Source organism: Anabrus simplex, chromosome 1 (genome assembly GCF_040414725.1).
Source record: "Anabrus simplex isolate iqAnaSimp1 chromosome 1, ASM4041472v1, whole genome shotgun sequence".
In the NCBI taxonomy this organism is placed as follows: domain Eukaryota; kingdom Metazoa; phylum Arthropoda; class Insecta; order Orthoptera; family Tettigoniidae; genus Anabrus; species Anabrus simplex.
The window spans coordinates 1,180,889,106-1,180,907,205 of NC_090265.1; the positions used below are offsets into that span (position 1 = coordinate 1,180,889,106).

Consider the following 18,100-nt stretch of genomic DNA (forward strand, 5'->3'; position numbering starts at 1 on the left):
GTTAAATTAGGCCGTATTTCTGGATTGTTCGTAAATTTGGTGATTTTTACAAGTATATTTCATTGTTTGACACACTTATAAGAATTATAGGATCATCACGTTGTGTGCGCACATTGGGACGATTAAGGGACATATGTGTACCAAATTTCATGATTCTAGCTTATACATAAGTAGGCAAAAAGTAATGTAAAATTTTAAAAATGCACCCAAATTTCACCCTATTCAAAATTTGATCTCAATTTACCCCCTTAATATGGGAGATACGAGGAAATGGTTTAGAAACAAACATGTAGAGCGATAAAAGAGGCGTCTGATGGTGCAAACCGTTTCTTAATATCATAAACCGTTTAGGAGATATATATATCTCGAAGTGGAAGTCTGCACTTTTCAACGTGCTCATGCTTACCTGTCATCTATCTATATATATAAAAGCAAGTCGGGCTGGAATGATGTATATATAAATATTTAAAAATGAAAAAAGACGTGAATTAATGAGGCACTTCCAGAAATCTCAGAAATTAAACTTGGTACGGAGGAAACTGATGCCCCCAGGATCCCTAGAAAAATCGGAAATTCTCAAAATTCCGTGAAGGGGGCACGCTGGGGGGGCTCAAATTTTGGGCTCAGCATAAGAACACAGTCGTATAGTATATCCAAAACGATAACCTATAGGTTTCGTGAGCTTAAAAATTTTCGAGAAATTCCTCATTTTTATCCCCTATCCCCCCAAATCAAAATGGCGGCACAACCTGCCAGACGAAGTAGACAATTGAAATTTGGTGAAATTATAGCTTTTGGTCCCTAACCGACGGGAAAATTCCAAGATGTTCAAATTTTTCACTTTTTACCCCCCAAAGATATCGAAATATGGAGGCAATTTTAATGACTGTGCAGACATTCCTTTTGAGCTATTTTTTGGCTAAACGGTAAGTCGTATCACAAAACGGATGGCACAATGTCGCTTCAATTCGGAGTGATATACAACTTTGGTCCAGTGACATTTTGTCGTATCTATCTCCCTTATACGTTAAATTAGGCCGTATTTCTGGATTGTTCGTAAATTTGGTGATTTTTACAAGTATATTTCATTGTTTGACACACTTATAAGAATTATAGGATCATCACGTTGTGTGCGCACATTGGGACGATTAAGGGACATATGTGTACCAAATTTCATGATTCTAGCTTATACATAAGTAGGCAAAAAGTAATGTAAAATTTTAAAAATGCACCCAAATTTCACCCTATTCAAAATTTGATCTCAATTTACCCCCTTAATATGGGAGATACGAGGAAATGGTTTAGAAACAAACATGTAGAGCGATAAAAGAGGCGTCTGATGGTGCAAACCGTTTCTTAATATCATAAACCGTTTAGGAGATATAAATCTCGAAGTGGAAGTCTGTACTTTTCAACGTGCTCATGCTTACCTGTCATCTATATATATAAAAGCAAGTCGGGCTGGAATGATGTATATATAAATATTTAAAAATGAAAAAAGACGTGAATTAATGAGGCACTTCCAGAAATCTCAGAAATTTGAAACTTGGTACGGAGGAAACTGATGCCCCCAGGATCCCTAGAAAAATCGGAAATTCTCAAAATTCCCTGAAGGGGGCACGCTGGGGGGGCTCAAATTTTGGGCTCAGCATAAGAACACAGTCGTATAGTATATCCAAAACGATAACCTATAGGTTTCGTGAGCTTAAAAATTTTCGAGAATTTCCTCATTTTTATCCCCTATCCCCCCAAATCAAAATGGCGGCACAACCTGCCAAACGAAGTAGACAATTGAAATTTGGTGAAATTATAGCTTTTGGTCCCTAACCGACGGGAAAATTCCAAGATGTTCAAATTTTTCACTTTTTACCCCCCAAAGATATCGAAATATGGAGGCAATTTTAATGACTGTGCAGACATTCCTTTTGAGCTAATTTTTGGCTAAACGGTAAGTCGTATCACAAAACGGATGGCACAATGTCGCTTCAATTCGGAGTGATCTACAACTTTGGTCCTGTGACATTTTGTCGTATCTCTCTCTCATATACGTTAAATTTGGCCGTATTTCTGGATTGTTCGTAAATTTGGTGATTTGTACAAGTATATTTCATTGTTTGACACACTTATAAGAATGATAGGATCATCACGTTGTGTGCACACATTGGCACGATGAAGGGACATAAGTGTACCAAATTTCATGATTCTAGCTTATACATAAGTAGGCAAAAAGTAATGTAAAATGTTAAAAATGCACCCAAATTTCACTCTATTCAAAATTTGATCTCAATTTACCCCCTTAATATGGGAGATACGAGGAAATGGTTTAGAAACAAACATGTAGAGCGATAAATGAGGCGTCTGATGGCGCAAACCGTGTCTTAATATCGTAAACCGTTTAGGAGATATGAATCTCGAAGTGGAAGTCTGCACTTTTCAACGTGCTCATGCTTATCCGTCATCTATATATATAAAAGCAAGTCGGGCTGGAGCGATGTATATATAAATATTTAAAAATGAAAAAAGACGTGAATTAATGAGGCACTTCCAGAAATCTCAGAAATTTGAAACTTGGTACGGAGGAAACTGATGCCCCCAGGATCCCTAGAAAAATCGGAAATTCTCAAAATTCCCTGAAGGGGGCACGCTGGGGGAGCTCAAATTTTGGGCTCAGGATAAGAATACAGTCGTATAGTATATCCAAAACGATAACCTATAGGTTTCGTGGCCTTAAAAAGTTTCGAGAATTTCCTCATTTTTATCCCATATCCCCCCAAATCAAAATGGCGGCACAACCTGCCAGACGAAGTAGACAATTGAAATTTGGTGAAATTATAGCTTTTGGTCCCTAACCGACGGGAAAATTCCAAGATGTTCAAATTTTTCACTTTTTACCCCCCAAAGATATCGGAATATGGAGGCAATTTTAATGACTGTGCAGACATTCCTTTTGAGCTATTTTTTGGCTAAACGGTAAGTCGTATCACAAAACGGATGGCACAATGTCGCTTCAATTCGGAGTGATCTACAACTTTGGTCCAGTGACATTTTGTCGTATCTCTCTCCCTTATACGTTAAATTTGGCCGTATTTCTGGATTGTTCGTAAATTTGGTGATTTTTACAAGTATATTTCATTGTTTGACACACTTATAAGAATGATAGGATCATCACGTTTTGGGCGCACATTGGCACGATTAAGGGACATATGTGTACCAAATTTCATGATTCTAGCTTATACATAAGTATGCAAAAAGTAATGTAAAATTTTAAAAATGCACCCAAATTTCACCCTATCAAAATTTGATCTCAATTTACCCCCTTAATATGGGAGATACGAGGAAATGGTTTAGAAACAAACATGTAGAGCGATAAATGAGGCGTCTGATGGCGCAAGCCGTTTCTTAATATCATAAACCGTTTAGGAGATATGAATCTCGAAGTGGAAGTCTGCACTTTTCAACGTGCTTATCCGTCATCTATATATATAAAAGCAAGTCGGGCTGGAGCGATGTATATATAAATATTTAAAAATGAAAAAAGACGTGAATTAATGAGGCACTTCGATTTGTCTTGCAGAAGGCAAGGGATCATGCAGTTTTGTTCGAAAGTCCCCTACTCTATTGAGTTTGGCTTTAGGCCAGTGTGCCCGCTATTATAAACAAATGTTCCAATCTAATATTTGACTAGCATTAGGCATAGTGGCCTGCTATTTTCATGGAAACTCACTAATTCTGTGTGACTGGCAGTATGCTGGCTAGCAGCAGTAAAAATGGACTGTCATTATAATGATAAATGCACAACTCAATTTTGACTGGTGGTAGGGAAGTTGCCTGGTATTATAATAAAAACTCCTCAACTGTAACCTGTCTGAAAGTAGGAAATGGGTCTGCCATTGTAACTAAAACTCCCCAAATCGATTGTGACCGCGCAGTATGCATTGGGGCCTGCAATTATAATGTAAACTTGCCAACTCGATTGTGAATGGCAGTAGGCAAGTGAGCCTGGCGTTATCATCACAACTCCGCAACCCTCACTTTACATTGGAAACAACGTATGTGGACCTCCCCATGCTATTTCTCGGATAAGGCTAAGAGACATGCAATTTTAAAACAATCTCATTTGCTGCACGCACAGTATTTACGTCGATATCCGTATACAATGTAGAATACCGTAGCGAAGCACGGGTACATTTGCTAGTAAGTTAATATGGGAAGGGCAGCTGATTCAGAAAGTGATGGAACCAACTAGAGGGAAGAATATTATGGATGTGGTGCTGGTAAAACCAGATGGAATGTAATGGAATGGAATGGCGTATGGCTTTTAGTGCCCGGAGATCCCAGGAGGGGTTCGGCTCGCCAGATGCAGGTCCTTTGATTTGCCCCCCGTAGGCGACCTGCGCGTCGTGATGAGGATGGAATGATGATGAAGACAACACATACACCCATCCCCCGTGCCAGGGAAATTAACCAATGATGGTTAAAATTCCCGAACCTACCGGGAATCGAACCCGGGACCCCTGTGACCAAAGGCCAGCACGCTAACCATTTAGCCATGGATCCAGACGGTAAAACCATATGAGCTCTACAGAGAAACCGAAGATGGTATTAGCTGTTTTTGTCGTAGTTAAAAATAAATGTGATAGAAAGGAAGGTATTAAAATTAGGACTATTATATGGCGGATAAAACAGGCATGAAGGAGTTTGTAAAAAGCAACTACCCGTATGAGCGATGGAAAGCGGTAAATAAAAATGTAAACAGACTATAAAGCAATTGTTGAAGAATGTAAAAACAGATTTGTACCTTTAAAGTTGGTAAGGAATGCTAAAGATCCACTATATTATAACAGAAAAGTTAAGAGCCTGAGAAGGAGGTGCAGGTTGGAAAGAAATAGAGTTAGAAATGGCTGTGGAAGTAAGGAGAAATTGATGGAACTCACTTGGAAATTGAATCTAGCAAAGAAGTCAGGTAACGATAACGTGATTGCAAGAATAACTGGCGGTCATACAAATTTTAGTGAAAAATGGAAGGGTATGTATAGGTACTTTAAGGCAGAAACAGGTTCCAAGAAGTACATTCCAGGAATTATTAACGAAAAAGGAGAGTGTGTAGTGAGGATCTTCAAAAGGCAGAAGTATTCAGTGAGCAATATGTAAATATTGTTGGTTACAACGATAATGTCCAGATAGAGGAGGTGACTAGTACTAAAAAGTACTAAATTTTACTTCGCTGCTCAGCCCGAAGGCCTGCAGATTACGAGGTGTCGTGTGGTCAGCACGACGAATCCTCTCGGCCGTTATTCTTGGCTTTCTAGACCGGATGGGTGGTTATATTTCTAGAAAATAGAACTCAGAGAATTAGAGTAGGCGAAGCTTTATCTGACCCTGTAATAATTAAGAGGGGAATTCCTCAAGGCAGTATTATCGGACCTTTATGTTTTCTTATATATATATCAATGATATGTGTAATGAAGTGGAATCAGAGATAAGGCTGTGCAGATGATGTTATTTTGTACAGAGTAATAAATAAGTTACAAGATTGTGAGCGGCTGCAGAGTGACCTCGATAGTGTTGTGAGATGGATGGTGGGCAATGGTATGATGATAAACGGGGTTAAAAGTCAGGTTGTGAGTTTCACAAATAGGAGAAGTCCTCTCAGTTTTAATGATTGAGTTATAATGATAATGACTTGTGGCCTGCGGAGAGGCCTGGTGCAGGGCCTTTAATTTGACGCCTTATAGGCGACCTGCGCATCTATGAGGATGGGGCCCTACCTATGATGAATTCTAATGTGAGCGGCTGCAGACTGCTCAAGACTACACATACACCCAGCCCCCGAGCCTTTGGAATTAACCAATTAAAATTAAAATCGCTAACCCGGCCCGGAATCGAACCCGGGGCCCTCTGTTAATCAATCAATCAATCAATACTGATCTGCATTTAGGGCAGTCACCCAGTTGGCAGATTCCCTATCTGTTGTTGTCTTCCTAGCCTTTTCTTAAATGATTTCAATGACATTGCAAATTTATTGAACATTTCCCTTGGTAAGTTATTTCAATCCCTAACTCCCCTTCCTATAAATGAATATTTGCCCCAATTTGTCCTCTTGAATTCCAACATTACTTTCATATTTGTGATCTTTCCCACTTTTAAAGACGCCAATCAAACTTATTCGTCTACTAATGTCATTCTACGCCATTTCTCCGTTGACAGCTCGGAACATACCACTTAATCGAGCAGCTCGTCTTCTTTCTTCCAGTTCTTCCCAGCCCACACTTTGCAACATTTTTGTAACGCTACAAATCGAGCTGCTTTTCTTTGGATTTTTTCTTTCAGTTCTTGAATCAAGTAAACCTGGTGAGGGTCCCATACACTGGAACCATACTCTAGTTGGGGTCTTACCAGAGACTTATATGCCCTCTTCTTTACATCCTTACTACAACCCCTAAATACCCTCATAACCATGTGCAGAGATCTATCCACAGCCTGTTTCCAGTCGTTTGACCTGGTCAGGAATGGAATGAAATCTGTCAGTCACGTGATCAGTCATTAATCATTGCCCCAGAGGAGTGCGACAGGCTTCGGCAGCCTGCACAGTTCCTATCCTCGCCACTAGTTGGGTGGGTGGGAGGGTGTCAGAATGAATAAGTAAAAATGAATATTGATGAATATAATAAATAAAAATGTGCTGAATCCAATAACCAATATTTCAAATGAGAATTTTCATATTGCGGCGAAGTAAACACAGTAAACAGGAAGTTTGTGATAATTTTTTTTTCTAATGGCTTTACGTCGCACCGACACAGATAGGTCTTATGGCGACTATGGGATAGGAAAGGCCTAGGAGTTGGAAGGAAGCGGCCGTGGCCTTAATTAAGGTACAGCCCCAGCATTTGCCTGGTGTGAAAATGGGAAACCACGGGAAACCATCTTCAGGGCTGCCGACAGTGGGGGTTTATGATATTAAAAATGCCATTTTCGCTACTAAAGAATAATATCATAGGTTGCAGAGGCGTGATAGTCGATTGGTACAGCCACTGTTTTTTTCACCAAGGCGGCCACCGTTCAAATACCGGTCAATACAAGTGAGATTTAAGAAAATGAAAAGTCGCATTCTGTGGTTTGGATTACACATAATCATGGAGGTCCTGTGACAAGTATCATCACCAAGAGCAACGTGAAATTGCAAGCTAGCTTGCTCGCTTTACAGGCTGAAAATCTTGTCCTTTATCGTATACAAGTTAGAAATATGTGAACAACTAAATGTATAGTTAGACAGACGGTATTGCCAGTGTCTGGCGTACAGTACTCCTAATCTTATTTGGACAACTAAAACTGGCAATTCACAATAATTACCTGATAGCACTGTTAGACTCGATTCACCTTTGCGCAATTTTGATGTAGGACGGGTAATGTGAACTAGATGGACGGTAAAAGAATACAAGCAAGTGAACACAGTAACCTACTGCGTACCCTGTCTGGTACAGTTCAACAATTAACCATTCTACGTAACTAGATATAATGTGTAACACTAGATTCTAAAATCCGGGTTTTATTAGTTTAGTAGCAGTCCGGTGGTGTTGGGTAGTGGTGATTACTGTTACCTTTGAGAAAATTACCTCCATGCTGCACGTGCTTGCTACATACATACATACATACATACATACATACATACATATATGTATATAGATTTATTTCGGTAAACCTGCCAGAAACAAGAGGCACACTCAAATCAAAAGCAAGGTGAATACAAAATTACAATAATTTCTGATGATGTGATTGTAACTGTTTTTTTCTTAATTTGCTTTACGTCGCGCCGACACGTCGCGACGATGGGATAGGAAAGGCACAGGAGTAGGAAAGAAGCGGCCGTGGCCTTAATTAAGGTACAGCCCCAGCATTTGCCTGGTATGGAAATGGGAAACCACGGAAAAGCATCTTCAGGGCTGCCGACAGTGAGGTTCGAACCCACTATCTCCCAGATACAAGCTCGCAGCTGCGCGCCCCTGACCGCATGGCCAACTCGCCCGGTTAACTGCTTCTAATATCTATTAACACTACACTTACCGAGCTCGATAGCTGCAGTCGCTTAAGTGCGGCCAGTATCCAGTATTCGGGAGATAGTAGGTTCGAACCCCACTATCGGCAGCCCTGAAGATGGTTTTCCGTGGTTTCCCATTTTCATACCAGGCAAATGCTGGGGCTGTACCTTAATTAAGGTCACGGCCGCTTCCTTCCAACTCCTAGCCCTTCCCTGTCCCATCGTCGCCATAAGACCTATCTGTGTCGGTGCGACGTAAAGCAAAAAAAAAAAAAAAAAAAAAAAAACACTACACTTTGAATCACTATTCTTCAGTTCAGGCAATTAGTGTTGTTCTGTCGGAAATTTTAGGAATTGCACACATCCATTGACCATACATACATAGCTTAACATATACATTAAGAAAAAGAACTGAAAGGAATGTTTACAACAGGTGTATTCTACATAATACGGACTTTAAACCAACAGTTACTAAACCAACACTACCTCACATACAACGCAAACTATAGTAGTGGTGTTGGTAAATAATGTTAAATATATTCCACATCAATTTCAATCATCCTGGGAACACGCTATTGCTTCAGGCTCTTGATAAGTAATTAGTGGATACCTGAGTCATGTACCGGTATTATTAATACTAAACTCGTAGGTAGACTTACCATCTGATGATGATGTCAGTCAGTCGCCTTTTTCCTCAGTGTTGTATAGTGATCAATATTCTCATACTGCTGTTGTATCTGTACCGAGAAACCACTAAATGCAACTCTTGTATGCAGAAACCGTGACCTACTCGTATAACAGTACACCACGGGTAGCCTATGTACACCGGAATCAATCTCGCGGACTCAAGCAACCCGATCAGCTGTGATCAATGTTGCTGCCATCTGGCGGTAGAACAGGTGTACTACGTCCACGTGGTATGAGTTCCTTGCCACGGGGATAAATAACAACAAACTACACGCAACGCAGAGCTTCAGAGCTGAATTAACACATGTTCCTTCTTTTACAATCATGGTAAGCGTTTCCAAGAGCTTCCTGTCTCTGCGGAATTAACGACAAAATAGTGCTCTAAGGCTCGGTCAGTGACCCAGCCCGCCTGGTACAGTGCAGTACTTAGTGATAAGAATAGAAGTTGTCCTGAATACAATAGAAATATGTTTATGTATGACTGTCAATTTAGTGACTTACAGCAGGACCTAAAAGAATTGAAAATCGATATCGCTGAAGCAATTTTCCAAAATCGTTCTTGTTCATGTGTTAACGTATTTAATATTATGCAAATATAATGGTAGCATAGGCGGCTAGTGCGATTAAACGAAGGTATGAGGGTTTTAATAATTTCGTGTGGCTATTGCTAGCCTGGTGCAGCCCTTGTAAGGCAGACCCTCCGGAGAGGGCGGGCGGCTACTGCCGTGTATGGGAAACTGCGTGTTATAGTAGTGGAGGATAATGTTGTATGTGGTGTGTGAGTTCCAGGAATGTTGGGAACAGCACACATACACAGTCCCCGAGTCAAGGGGACCTTTAAAATCGTCGACACGACCGGGAATCGAACCGGGGCTCCTATGATCCGAAAGCAACTACGCTAACCATTCAGCCAAGGAGCCGGACTAAACTTATGCCCTCGTCCCGAGGAGGTGAGCTGCATGTACCACGTTAACCACATACCAGCCCTCCTATCATTCTTAAATCTCTGGCAGTAACAGGAATCGAACCTGGGCCTCCGAGAATGACAGCTAATAGTATGAACCGTCACGCTACGGAAGCAGACAAACTCGTGTCCTCATCCCGAGGTGTTGCAACTCCTTTTAGGCACACCCCCTAAATGTCTCGTAGTACCGGAAATTGAACCCGGGCCCCCGAGGACGGCAGCTAATAACACTAACCGTTACGCTACGGATGCGGACGGTATGGGTAATTTCAACGGCCTGTAGCTCCACCAATTTAAATCGAACCGTTGAACGGTGTACATCATTTTAAAATTAAATAGCGTCGCATTTGTATAGCGCATAAAGCCTTCGTGAAAACTATACGTGTATAATTTCTACATTTTAAAACTTTGAAATTGTGTAAATTGAAGCTTTACTACTTTAAAGGTTGAAAAAATAGAAAAGTGAATGGGGTATTAACATGCAGAGTGTGGGAGTTTTAAAGACGTTATTTTTGGTAATTTTTCAAAAATATGAAAAAATATGAAGACATTTTGTGCTTAAGGAAAAATTACGGCTTAAATAAAGTAGAAATATAAACATCTCTATAAACAAATGCAGCGACAGAGAAAATAAGACTTGATAACTACTAAAATATTCTCCAAAGCATAAAGATTGTGTGCACATTTAAAAATGTAAGCATGGTGATATTTAGAACGTATTCCTCTATTAATAATACACCATCAACATCGATAGAACACTCATTTAAACGAATAGAAATTTCTAACACCAATAAAAAGAATGAACCTGCAGATATATTATGTTTTTCCTGAAATATAAATCGATTTTACGGAACTTTTACTGATAGTACATAATATTTCTCCAAACACTTTGTAAGAAGGCGACAACTTTAAAAAATAACTAGTTGGATATTCGTACTATCCCAACTGGGGATTTTAATATTGATTTGAGACCATGCAAAAGAAACGAATGATTTATTGAATTTACGCAAGAAGAAGTTAATTCGAAATTGTGTTCGAATTTACTCTGTTCTATTGTGTTATAAACGTTTCTTGAAGCATATTGCTGACATTGAGTAAATGTTACTTCACTTTATAATTTGGCTGTGTAGGCGTATTGCACCTCCTTCCAATTGCTATGGATTTTAATCGAAGCCCATGTGTCGTAATTTCACCACAAAGAGAGCAGGGGTTATAAAATTATGTTACTGGACGAGTTGCCCGTGCGGTTAGGAGCGCGCAGCTGTGAGCTTGCATCCGGGAGATAGTGGGTTCGAATCCCACTGTCCGCAGTTCTGAAGATGGTTTTCCGTGGTTTCCCATTTTCACACCAGGCAAATGCTGGGGCTGTACCCTAATTAAGGCCGGCCGTTTCCTTTCAACTCCTAGCCCTTTCCTATCCCATCGTCACCATAAGACCTATCTGTGTCGGTGCGACGTAAAGCCACTAGCAAAAAAAAAATGTTAAACGTGACAGTAATTCTACCGATACGGGCCTCATACATTTAAGCACTCTTAAAAGTAACTGACTCCGTTAGGATGGGTGGCAAGCACTTGACCAATACGCATCCGGTGTCAACTAATGTTTATTTCTCTTGGGTATTAGAAATATGACATAAGTGGAGCTGTAATGTCCTATCTTGTCAACATTAACATTGTACTTTATGTCCCTGCAACTCTGAAACTCTGACAACTAGAAATTTTAGAGCTGTTTTTGGTATCTCTTGTAAGTTTATTATGGCAGCATTAAATTATTCTAATCGTTTCTTATTCTTTTACTTAAAGCCAATTTTGAAAGGATTAAATCTATATTATATATATATATATAACTGAATGTTGGTATATTTGACGTTAATAGACTCAAAAACTACTGGACCGATTTCGCTGAAATTTTCACAATTTGTACTTATTACATCTGAAAGGGATTATGAAGTGGTTTGAACGAAATCGGTAAGGTAGTTTTATTATTATGAGTAATTTTATGTAATTTTATTAAATTGCAAAGCCGCACCAAGATTGGATCGACTTGATGGACAGATTGTCGCTAGGCGACAGCAGCTTACGCTATACCATGATAGTCTGCTAAATGAAATGGTGTATGGTTTTTAGTGCCGGGAGTGCCCGAGGACATGTTCGGCTCGCCACGTGCAGGTCTCGTGATTTGACTCCCGTAGGCGACCTGCGCGTCGTGATGAGGATAATATTTGCTGTATATAGGAGGATGAAAACACGCCGCATTGACTTACAAAGTACCTTTCTTGATAGGAGGTGCATTCTTATCCCTATTATTTTGAAATAGCAATCCAACATGCCGTGATCTAGATGTACTTTCATGTCATAGTACCAACATTGATAGGTCTGTCCATTTTGAAGAATGTAGCTGTGTATTAGACGTGTAAAATATTTAAGAAACTTTTAAAAATATAGAATATCAACAATGGAATGACAAGAGTTATCACCCACCTCCTAACGAAGAGCAACTGGGGGTTCCCAACGAGCAAAGGCGAGTCTATGTAATCTATAGGTCTATAGATGGGTATGTAGGTATGTATGTATTGCATCTCCTCCTGTACCACTCGAGCGATTTCAACCAAACTTGGTACACTTATGACTTAGTATCAGGAAAAAGAACCTCGTGGGAGAAAAACACCACAAGCACCCTTAAAGGGGAGGGCCTTGGGGGACGAGTTAAAAAATAATCGAAAATAGTGTTGAATACATAGTTTTCGGGGTCGCTGAGATAAATAGTGACACTCCAGATTTTAAAGTCCAATTTCAGTCCCCTTCGGGGCGAGAGCAAGGGGGAGTGAGAAATAATAATAATAATAATAATAATAATAATAATAATAATAATAATAATAATAATAATAATAATAATAATAATAATAATAATAATCATAGAAAATAGAGCCGAATTCATCATTTTCAGGGTGGCTGAAATGAATAGTGATACTCCGGAATTTGTTGTTGAAGTCCAAGTTCATCATCCTTTGGGGTGGTAGGGACGAGGGGGGAATGATATATAAACATAATCGGAAATAGTGTCGAATCCATAGTTGAAGGGGTCGCTGAGATGAATAGTGACACTCGGGATTTTTTAAAGTCCATATTCAGCACCTTTAGCAGGGGAGGGGGTGAGGGGGAGTGAGATATAAACATATTAATAACAGAAAATAGAAGTCGAATCCATAGTTTCGGGGTCGCTGAGATGAATGGTGACACTCCGGAATTTTTGAAAGTCCAAGTTCATCACCCTTTGGGGTGGGGGGCGAGGGGTAATGAGATATAAAAATAATCGGTAATAGTGCCAAATCCACCAATTTTCGGGGTCGCTGAAATGTATAGTGACGCTCCGAATTTTTTAAAGTCCCAGTTCATCACCCTTTTGGGTGAGGGACGAGGAGAGAGTGAGATATAAAAATAATCGGAAATAGTATCGAATCCATAGTTTTCGGGGTCGCTGAGATGAATAGTGACACTCCGGATTTTTTAAAGTTCATATTCAGCACCCTTAGTGGAGGGGGGGGGACGAGGTGGGAGTGAGATATAATCATTATAGTAATAGAAAATATAAGTCGAATCCATAGTTTTCGGGGTCGCTGAGATGAACAGTGGCACTCCGGATTTTTTAAAATTCAAAGTTCATCACCCTTTGGGGTGAGAGGCGAGGGGTAATGAGATATAAAATTAATCGGAAATAGTGACGAATCTATAGTTTTCGGCGTCGCTCAGGTGTATAGTGACACTCCGGATTTTTAAAAAAGTCCATGTTCAGCATTAAGAGATAAGAATTTCGTAGTGTTCCCTATTGAAGTGAGTTCAGCGACCTTGGGGGGGGGGGGGAGGTTGAGTGAGACATAAAATTAATCGAAAATGGTGTCGAATCCATACTTTTCGGGTTGGCTGAAATGAATAGTGACACTCCGGATGTCGTTTAAGTCCAAGTTGAGCCCCAGTAAGCAGGGTTGTGAGAGGGGGTGAAGAAAAGAAAATGTGCAAATGACCGAGATTTTGGGTGTTTGTATGCATGTTCCAGCAGAGGTGTCAACTAAACTTGGTACAATACTAAATTTATTTAATAAATTCGCACTATCTGTAAAAATTACTGCAGGGGCAAGACACCCCTAGAAGCCCTAGGGAAGGGGGCGAAATATAATTATAACTAAAAACGACCGATATTAGTGTTTAATTCATAGTTTTCTGGACTACGGGAGAGATTTCAGCCAAACTTGGTACATTTATGACTTACTATCGTGAGACAAACTGCGAGGAGGTATTGAACCCTTGAACTTACCATTCCATCGTTGGTCGGCCACGGCTGCTACAGTAGAACAATTTAGAACTCTTAAATCTTGGGTCGTTGCGGGAATAAATTCGGTCACGATCTTAACCAAACGATGGGGTTCAGAAGAGAGCCTAACTACTTGAAATGAGGAGCAAAAATGTGCTTACTAACTTTTATTAAACTGAAAGAGCACGATAACATCGTTAATTTAATATGCATTCTTGCCACAAAAATATAAAAAAATTTAATTATTGATTTTTGAAAAGTTCCAAACACAGTCACATTACATAACGTCACTTCGTTTCTTCCAATGTCGAAGAGTTGCTTCGGAGAAGCTAATATGTTAGTGGACAGCGAAACTGAAAAACTGAAAAAGGGAAGACCTGAAAACCGGGCACCTATTATTCCAAACAAGAACTGAGAGTTAATCCACACGATCCGTGGAAAATCTGACTTTCAACAATTAGAACGCCTGATTTTCTCTTAATTAAGGTTATCCACCAGTCAAATACCCTTCACGGATACGGAACATCCGCCGAATGGACCCTTAATCGAACCAAACTGACTATCAGTTGATTTGGATAGGTTGCGAAATATTATGGGAAAGCATGGTGTTCACTACAAGTTAACAGCATCATTCACAATTGAAATAAAATTCCACCATGTATTTGTCATTCATGACACCCTTAAATGATACGGTAATCCCGATGCTAAACGTGCATCACCCCAAACAGCTGTTCGGAAGGAACCAACAACAACATGATCCGGGAGGGTCTTACGTTAAGTCGTTCTAAAGGAACAAAACTGCGAAATGCAGGAAACACTTACTAATCATGCATTTAGAAGAAATGCCAAACACTGAAGTTAATCAAAAAGTGAAAAGTCACTTGAAAATATTATTATTGAACCGATTTTCAGGTTAGAAATGGGTTTATTATGCTTAATAAATTTACCAGTCCACGCTAAAATTTACTACAATTTTAAGGAATTCTTTCCCTTGAAAAACAATGCTACCAGTACAGATCTCTCTATTTACTGTCTGTCCCAACACACTACCTGTAAAGTGATTACTTACTTATTCTAACTAAGAATAAGAATGAAAATACGACAAGATGAAAATAATATAAATTACTGGCTGACGAATCGAAACCGCATTCGCAACTCAAGTCTCATTCTAAAACACTGAGTGTCAATATGCACACTATCAACGAGAACGGACGTCAAGACGAGGAAACAATAAAGTCCGTAAAAATAAATTAACATCTCGAAGTCATACAGCTTAACACGCACGAAGAAACACAGTAAAAATATTTAATCTAGATCGGGTCGATGTCCCACACTTGGACAGCCCTCGTTTGCCAACTGCAGTCCCGTTATCTCAATGAGAGCTTCGCATAGACCCTCTACAATAAATCATATCGTACTGTAACCGCTACCTTCCTCCAGGCCACTTCACAAAAGAAACAAAAGAAACACATCTAAACTGAGACTTGAGTGTGTACAGCTACCATCCCAGACCTATCGTCGGGCTCACTTGAAATCTGTACACCCTAAACCTAATCATTATGTACATGATGCCTTCCAAATTCTATCGTCGGGCGTGACCTAGGACGTCTCATCATCAATGACTCCAAGAATAACATCTGACGTCCTAATCCTATCGTCGGGCGTCAAAGTGGGTCGTACTACGCCTCCCTTAACATATCAGGCGAAATGCAATTCTCAAACAACTCTGATATTTAACACTAGATTTCGTCAAACAAATACGCACGACGGAACCCACGTCTCTATTATCAAATGAATGCAAGTCGAAATACAGCAAGTGTCTACCTCTCGAAAAATACAGTAAGTGTCTACCTCATTATAATATGTGAACTCAAAAATAAATAGACGTGACGAACGGTTCTCCACCTCGAACACAATCTCAGCCTGTGCACTGAAGTATTAGGGAAGCAAATGAAAATTCCCAACACACGTTTCCCCTTTTAGTGGATGCCTTCAAATATAATAATCATCACCATCGCATTCGAAATTCTCAGATCGCCTATCATCAATTCCAACCATCTTATCCATGACCTCTCCAGTGAACAAATTAAATATAACCCAACCGTGTGTCCAAAGTACTCTTTGATCCTGGAGATCGTTCGTTCTCTTATCATCCATGCGGGCTTTACGTAACATAGATCACTGGATGTGTACTACCCAGCCTTTAACATTTTACAAGAGTCGTTTTCACTTGGAATCTTTCTATAAATTTCACAATGCTTCACATCATAGTCATCTCAAATTCGGATTGATTGCGGAAAACAATACAGCCTGCCTCACACAGCCTGTTCCTAAATACTTCCTCTACAAAAATACAGCTTGTCTCAACACTCTTTCTCCTCGCTTTATTCCAGCGGTATTACTCCCATCTATCTCGTCTCCACATACATATCAATTCATCGCTCTCAATTCCTTTTCCTTCAAGATCCTTTTTCATACATCGATCCCCTGGTGAAAACGACAACCATTATTAAACACATCTCTTACTTTACTATTATTAAGACTTTCGGACCTCAAGAATCCAAGAGCACACATCGACCTTTCGCAATTCAAGTATACACGATGTCTCAAAATTTCCTTCCCATTAACGACTGTGACTCTAACAAATTTTATTGACATTATCTAAATATGCTTACGATCCTTGTAAAAATAACTGGTTAAATGTAATTTAACAGAGAGGAATTTCCTTATCCCACGGTAAACATTATTATTATTATTATTATTATTATTATTATTATTATTATTATTATTGACCAACATTTCTGAATGCAACTGACACCTGAAATTACGATATTCGCCACGACAAACTTACACTTATAACGTTCACAAATCCGCACTTTGAATGATATCTCATCTCAACACAAAATTTTAAGCGTCGCATTTACCGTTCTTGACATGAACTTTACACACTGAAATTTTCACACGCTGACCAAAATTTACAACGCCTTTCGCCTGATAATTACGAACATCACCCGACAATCATCTGGAAATTTTGTTTAGGACAGACAGTAACTAACTAACTAACTACAACATAATATAAAATAGACAGACCTGCACATTGGTGACATTCTCAGCATTCTGATTACATCATCACCAGCAACCTCGTACTTAGCCACTCATTTTCACAGATAACATTTTCATTTTCAAAAACTCACTCATCCAAACACTACCCTTCACACACACGAGATTAAAATTACCATATAAATAATGCACTTTCTCTGTAACTTGCACTACGAACTTCCCTCGTTCTGCAGTCGACTATAACTGTCTGATGCGTTTCCCAGAGTGGTTTCTCTCCCCGTTGTTTCAATAAGAACAGGTGTTCGGCCGATAAGGGAGTAGAACTATTTTGAATCGCTTCCCCCAGCCCTTCTTCACTTACAAGAGTACACGAAATGATAAAAATAAAATCTGCTGTGTATTTTTCAACCAGCCTACACCTTCCCAGTTCGTCTGCAAACGTTCAGAACTCCTCCAATCACTTTTCTTCTTAACTAAGTATATGGACCTTAGCCACGAACATGTATTGAATTATTGTCGGTCAATCTGGCGCGAAATTCTAATGACGACGGGCCCAAGCTCCCGCGGCTTCGAGTTCCAGATCGACACTGAAAAATCTACGGTGGGGGGTTTCTTTTATAATTTCCGGAAGGACGCTATCCCCTCTATGAGGCCTGGTGGTGTAATCTGCCAAATTTGCTTCTAATAAACCGATTTTGATAAGACTTGTCCCAGAACTCCGGACAGACTTGCACTTATGTTCGATGTTAATTTTATAATTTTTCTACACTCACAACAGGAGAAATAAATTGTTTCTGCCCGTGCGTTTCGCGCGTTTTCTTCTGCCCATGACCTTGGCACGTGTAACTAGCTCGCTGATCTCACGCTAACATGTACTTGGGCTTAACTGCACTTAAAATTTTCCCTGGTGGCTCTGTCTTCACAGAGGGTGTATGAATAATTTTGCTTATTTATTTCATTATTTACTACATTGTCAAAATCCCTCATTCTGCAGAATTCCATGGATTAAAAGAATTGTCGGGCACTCGAGCTCCACCGAGGTGTC

At 39.7% G+C, this 18,100-nt stretch overlaps 1 protein-coding gene across 3 annotated transcripts in view; it reads right to left on the reverse strand.

Annotated features, from left to right (window-relative positions):
• The window catches only part of LOC136858170 (organic cation transporter protein), a 279,009-nt gene extending 270,160 nt beyond the window's left edge, over positions 1 to 8,849 (reverse strand). For 2 of the 3 annotated variants that reach the window (XM_067137523.2, XM_067137520.2), the window contains exon 1: positions 8,695 to 8,849. In XM_067137523.2, the coding sequence (XP_066993624.1) occupies positions 8,695 to 8,697 (3 nt within the window). In that variant the 5' untranslated portion in view covers positions 8,698 to 8,849. Of the gene's footprint in view, positions 1 to 8,690 lie in introns of all 3 variants that reach the window. The other variant, XM_067137524.2, reaches the window with a different exon arrangement.
• Positions 8,850 to 18,100: the final 9,251 nt, after the last annotated feature.